The sequence below is a fragment of the Cyprinodon variegatus genome, unplaced genomic scaffold (assembly GCF_000732505.1).
Source record: "Cyprinodon variegatus isolate N-32 unplaced genomic scaffold, C_variegatus-1.0 Scaffold609, whole genome shotgun sequence".
Lineage (NCBI taxonomy): Eukaryota > Metazoa > Chordata > Actinopteri > Cyprinodontiformes > Cyprinodontidae > Cyprinodon > Cyprinodon variegatus.
Window position 1 is genome coordinate 165330 of NW_015151062.1, and position 6612 is coordinate 171941.

General features: G+C 42.6%; 1 protein-coding gene across 1 annotated transcript in view; it reads right to left on the reverse strand.

The window, feature by feature from the left end:
- The window catches only part of LOC107096259 (NACHT, LRR and PYD domains-containing protein 3-like), a 20329-nt gene that overhangs the window by 4421 nt on the left and 9296 nt on the right, over positions 1-6612 (reverse strand). Inside the window, exons 3-8 of the mRNA XM_015392839.1 lie at positions 5877-6105; positions 3886-5683; positions 3632-3805; positions 2711-2884; positions 2466-2639; positions 2317-2363 (exon numbers count right to left, since the gene is read on the reverse strand). Of these exons, the coding sequence (XP_015248325.1) occupies positions 2317-2363; positions 2466-2639; positions 2711-2884; positions 3632-3805; positions 3886-5683; positions 5877-6105 (2596 nt within the window). The remainder of the gene's footprint in view (positions 1-2316; positions 2364-2465; positions 2640-2710; positions 2885-3631; positions 3806-3885; positions 5684-5876; positions 6106-6612) is intronic.

The following is a 6612-nucleotide window of genomic DNA, read 5'->3' on the forward strand; positions in this document are numbered from 1 at the left end:
TGTGATGCCATCATGTCAATATGGACCAAACTCCCTGAGGAATGCTTCCAGCACCTTGTTGAATCTATGCCACCAAGAATTGAGGCAGTTCTGAAGGAAAAAGAGGGTCCAACCCGTTACTAGCATGGAGTACCTAATAAAGTGGCCGGTGAGTGTATATAATAGGCTTTCAAGGTAACTTTTATTATACATGCACTTAAGAAACATTTACTGTATTCAAATTACTTTATTACTTATCTAACATTAATCAATTATCTAAAACTCCTAAGAAAAGAAAATGTGTGAGCACCTACACCTTAATGAGGATTTTATAACGTGTTGGTCAGGTTTTAGAGCTCACACATGCATCACTAGAGAATTATAGGGACTAGCTAGCCTGAGTTGGACTGTGGAGGAGTACCCTGAGAGAACCATGAAGGAACCTGGACGCCACCTAGATAGAATCCAGACATTTTCACAAGTCTGTCAAGTCAAGTTTTTGCAAGTCTAGGTCAAGTATCAAGTCTTTAGTAGGACTGTCACATTCATAAACAATGAATTGCCAAATCAATTCTAACCACATGTTTCATTCAATTTAGTGTAAAAGTTGCATATGCATACTTGCTTATTTCCTCTTGTTTTTCCATCTTTGTCACTGAAAGGATGAACTTGTCCAAAATTAACTTGGATTTAATAATTTAAATAATATATAAATAGCTTAAAAATACTGCATTTTAAAGCTTCTTTTTCTTCTCCCTAAGTGTAGAATGTAATTTAATGTAATTTAATGTAAAGGGTAAAACACTAGATTAAAATACAAAAAAGCTGATTTTTCTGTGTTTGTCTCCCTTCCTCCACCAGGAGGCGCCTGGTTCTGGTCCACCTCTCTACACACCTGCTGTGAGTTACCTTATGAACGGAGTGCTCTTAAGCTGCTGACTGCCACTGCCTCAAGGCCAGAGTGTTTGCCAGTTTGGGGTAATCTAGCCATGCTTAGTTTAGCAAAGTCTAACCTGAGTTATTGTTTTGCCAGTTTCAGGTACTCTAGCAAAGCTGAGTTTTGCTGAGTCAAACTGAGTTCTTGTCAAACTTAGTTTTAATCTTGTTTTTTTTGTCTCTCTGCAGTAGGTCATCTTGCAAACTGGATGTTTCGGACCTTCTCTCCCTGGAAGGATCATCTGAGATTCAAACTGAGTTGAGGATTCAAACTGGAGGTTTGAATCCACTTTCCCTCAAGAGATCATTTGAGCTTCACACTGAGTAAGGGATTTATCTCCACTACGTCCCGTGCATACGTACCGCATTCTGGGTAAACCCTGTCCGCCCTCCACCGAATCAAACAAACACTCAAACTTCGGCACACAGACTGGAGTCTAAGAGTCAGCAACTTTCCTTGAAACGTGAGTTATCTACCAAATTTTCCTCTTCAAGTTCGAGAATCAAGGTTCCTACTGAGCCTGAACTAGCCGCGGTGTCTTCCCCTCACCTTTCAGTTCTGGTTGAGCAGTGTTCAGAGCAACACTGGATTCATCACAAACTCCTAAACAAACCTGTTAAACCTTCCCCTGGTCTCTCTGGATTGGTCTCTCTGCATGTGGGTCTGAGCTCTTGATAAAATCATGACAGTTTGATATTTTAGTAGAAGTGAGTAACTTAGTGATGACAGTTGGTGGGGACACTCTTAGGGTGGAGCCTGATTGACCTACAGTTACTAGAACCAAGCACTTTCATTAGGTTTTTGTATTTTTCCAAAAATGAGCTCAAATATATATTTCATGAATGCTTTTCTATTGTCGAGAACACATGAGAACCATATTACACTGAAATTTATATTTATAGATAGTTATAGAGATGGCTTTTGGTGCATTACATATATAGGGCCCAAAAACATTAATGTATAAAAAAAAATGCATAACAGCCGATTCTGATGCCAAAATCAATATATATTGCATCCCTAGAAGTACAATTTTAATTCCATCCAGAACAATATGGACTTGCTGCATTTGAAGTACAGCATACCATATTTTTTCTTGTAAACTTAGAGATATATTTCATTGCATGTTGCATATCCCAGTAAATCTGTTTCGCCTTTAAATCTGCTTCTCTCTGTTTAAAAAGATTTATCAACTACGGAAACCGCGTACAAAGAACTCATGCTCTTCCTCAACACTGAAGTCCTCAGACATTTTTCTTTCGTTGTTTCTTTCTTTGCACAGGTAAACAGCACATTTCTTCTTCTACGCTTGCATTATCGGCAGAGCAGACGCTGAATGCTTTGGGTGTACTATTCCTTTAATGTCGATGTTCCTTCTGTAAAATAAATATGGAAATACTCACACTTCTTTAGGCCAGGTTTCAGTCTGTGAGGTCCTTCATGGTCCATCCTGCAGAAAATATTTAGTTTTAGCTCTAACCTTTCCTCAGAATGAACAATGGATGTGAGGATATTCTCCAAATAAAAGTGGAGTTTATCTGCTTCTTGGTACCGGAGACTTTGGAGCTTCCAGTGGGGATTTTTCAGTCCATCAGAAAGGATCCTCTGCCCTGATTTTCCTGGATGATTGTAAGTTAGGTCCAGCTCTTTGAGGTGGAAGGGGTTGGAGCTCAGAGCAGAATTCAGGAAAAGGCAGCCTTCACTTGTGATCAGACAACCTGATAAACTACACAGAAAACATTCCTTTTATACAGTTAGAATGATGCAATCATTTATACAGTCTTTAATGTTTTCTACCTGAGAGTTTCCAGTAAACATTCTGGTCTTTTCAGTTCATCACAAAGAGCCTTCACTCCTGAATTCCACAAGTCGTTGTTAGTCAAGTCCAAGTGTCTCAGAGAAGCAGACTTGCAGCAGAGAACTGAAGACAATATTCTACAGCTTTCCACTGAGAGGTTGCAGTGACTGAATCTGAAAATGAAAACCATGGTTAAAATATATCGTTAAGTTCTCTGCTAATTGAAAGATGATCATCTGGAGGACTTTGCTCACTGCGGCTTCAACCATAGACAGTACTGCTATAATGCTACGTTCACACCGCATGCAGCAGGAGCAGCAGAAACTCGCGTGCTGCTTCATTGTTGAAGCTTGTAAAAGTTTATTTCTGACGCGTCGCTGCCTCTTCGCAGTTTTCCCCTACGCGTTCGCAGCAGCTGGAAGGTGTTTTTCACGTACGTAATCCAAACTACAGACACCAGAATAATAAAATGGAACACACTTTGTCACCAGGTTTCTACATTCTAAGTTAATTTAGGCGTTAATAAACTGTTTCAGAGGAGTGATCATAGCGCTCTGCATCAGCAGTGCTGCGTCTGACTCCCTGCCAGCTCCCAGATCAGCTTCTCTCATTGGTCGATGAGGCGCATCCAGCAGCAAAAGTTCAAGTTTTCCAACTCCAGCAGCCGCTGCTTCTGAAGCGCATCGCGCGTCAGATGCTCAGAAGCTCGTGAGGCGCTGCTCCTGCTGCTCAGATGCGCTGCGCGACCTTTTGCTGCACCTTGATGTGCGTCAACCATTGACTCTGCATGGAAACCAGCTGCTTCTGCTGCCTCTGCTGCTTGCGGTGTGAACATAGCGTTAGAAGCTCTTGAAAAACACATTATGGAGTAAAATGTTACCTATGATTACTTGAATTATTCAGACAAACTAAATCCAGACCTGATCGCTTCCATTATGCAGTGTGGGTTTTGGAGTCCAGCACAGATCAGGGTAAGGCTTGAAGCCTGCAGGTTGTTGCCAGTCAGATCCATTTCTCTCAAAGCTGAGTTCCTGGAGCAAAGAACTGAGGACAGAGCTTCACAGCTTCTCTCTGAAAGGTCACAGCCACTTAGTCTGTAGAGGATTCACTCAGATCAGAAAATGAACAAAGCAAAGATTGAAAAATGAACTCAATATTTACGACCATTACACACATAGCCTTGGTGGAAGCTTGCATCACTGGGAGGAGCCGTGAAAGACCTTCTTCAGAAACAGAGTATTTCTTCAAGTCAAATACATCTAGATCTTCTCCTGATGACAACAGAATGAAAGCCAAAGCTGACAGCTGGGCAGGAGTCAGTTTAACCGAGGAGAGACTTTCTGAACTCAGAGTCTGTTGAAGTTTCTCCACCAGAGAACGATCCTTCAGTTCATTCAGACAGTGGAAGAGATTGATGGTTTTCTCTGCAGACAGATTACCATTGATCTTATTTTTTATGTAACCAACTATTTCCTGGTTTGTCTTTGAGCTACTCCCTTTCTTTGTCATTGCATCTACTAAGAAAGTCTGGTTGGTTTGCAATGAAAGTCCCAGCAGAAAGCGCAGCACTAAGTCCAGTGTTCCATTTGGATCATCAATGGCCTTGTCCACAGCAGCCTGGTAGAAGAGCACTGATTTAGGTCTATCCCCTGAAAATGTATCCCTCAGAGATTTTCTTCTCGTCTTGGACATGAGGTTGATGCCAGAGTTGATGAAGGTCAGATGAACATGAAGAGCAGCCAGGAACTCCTGAATACTCAGATGGACAAAGCAGAACACCTTCTCCTGGTACAGCCCTGACTCCTCTTTAAAGACCTGCGTTAAGACTCCTGAGAACACCGAGGCTTCTCTCATGTCAATTTCACTCTCTGTCAGGTCTGATTCATAGAAGATCAGGTTTCCTTTCTGCAGCTGATCAAAAGCCAGTTTTCCCAGAGACTCGATCATCTTCCTGCTCTCTGGACTCCAGAGGGGATCCGTCTCAGCTCCTCCATCATACTTGACCTTCATCATTTTGGTCTGAACCACCAGGAAGTGGATGTACATCTCAGTCAGGGTGTTGGGCAGCTCTCCTCCCTCTCTGGTTTCCAATGCATCTTCTAGAACCGTAGCAACTATCCAGCAAAACACAGGGATGTGGCACATGATGCGGATGCTTCTAGATGTCTTCATGTAGGAGATGATCCTGCTGGCCTGCTCTTCATCTCTGAATCTCTTCCTGAAGTACTCCTCCTTCTGTGGGTCGGTGAACCCTCTGACTTCTGTCACCATGCCAACACACTGAGGAGGGATCTGATTGGCTGCTGCGGGTCGTGTGGTTATCCAGAGGAGAGCAGAGGGAAGCAGTTTCCCCCTGATGAGGTTCGTCAGCAGAACATCCACCGAGGTGGACTCAGTGACATCCGTGACGATCTCATTGTTGGTGAAGTCCAGAGGAAGTCGACTCTCATCCAGACCATCAAAGATGATCAGAACCTGGAAGTGATCAAAGCTGCAGATTCCTTTGGTTTCAGTGAAGAAGAAATGAAGAAGTTCCACCAAGCTGAACTTTTTCTCCTTCAGCACATTCAGCTCTCTGAAGGTGAATGGAAATATGAACTGGATGTTCTGGTGAACTCTGTATTCCACCCAGTCCAAAGTGAACTTCTGTGTTAACACTGTTTTCCCAATGCCAGCGACTCCCTTTGTCAGGACTGTTCTGATTGGCTGGTCTCTTCCGGGTCGGGGTTTAAACATGTCTTTGTGTCTGATTGTTGTTTCTGGCCTGAGTGGTTTCCTACACGCTGTTTCGATCTGTCTGACCTCATGTTCAGTATTGACCTCTCCAGCCCCCCCCTCTGTGATGTAGAGCTCTGTGTAGATCTGGTTCAGAAAGGTTGGACTTCCTGCTTTAGGAATTCCTTCAAACAAACACTGGAACCTCCTCTTCAGACCAGATTTAAGTTTACCTTTACACATGGGAGCCAGGCATCCTTAATAAAAAGACAAACAAATCAAGAAAGGAACATGTTTCATTCCAATTTTGCTCATCTTGTGCTGTTTTATAGCGAAAAAGGTCACTAGAAAAGCAAAAGACTGTTTGAGGAAACGCGATGTGTCTAAAATGACCACAGCTGAAATGTCTACGCTTTTTGTTTTCACATATATTTATTTAAACAGTCTTACTGTTTTGTAGATCGTCAGCCAACTTTGCTTGGTTCATTTTCTTCAGGAAAAAAGTTGTGATCTTCAGTAATGCTTCTCTGTTGCAGATGGTTTCTCCATCATCCTCATCCTGCATTAACTCTTCATCCTGTCTTGGATTCTTTTGGCCCTCGGATGAGTTTGGTCTCAGAAGCTTTAGCGCTGCCTTCAGCTCTTTCCTCACAAAAGAGACAATGTTTTTCTCTAGAAGCTAAAGATGAGAGTATATTCCACCATCAGCGTGCAGACAAACAGGTTAACGAATGTTCCTCAACAAACTCTGTAAACTCCTAATAAGCAACATTTCATGTCTAACCCATATTACCACTGAACAGATGTTTAGTCTGACAGAAAGATTGAGGTCTTCGTTACAAAGTCCTAAAAGCTCTTCGCTGTTTCTCGGCCAAACTGAGTCTTAGAGATAAGTTATGGAGTTTTACCATCCAGGCCAAGCTTGGACTGCAGCCATTGCCCCTCCAGTGCAAACAGGGTCTGATGAAATGGTTTAGCTATCAAGGCATAGATCTGATCAGGATACCTTTGGAAGGTTTCTAGCTATAACGGCATTAATAACTAGCCTGACGTAGTCCTCCTCAATTCTAGTCAGAATGAGTCTGATGCTGCTCCATAGAGCTGTGATTATGGGGACGGAGTGCGTGACGTATGTTAAGCGCCGCATAGTTGTTGTCAACAAAAATCAAAGCGTGCAGTTGCACGC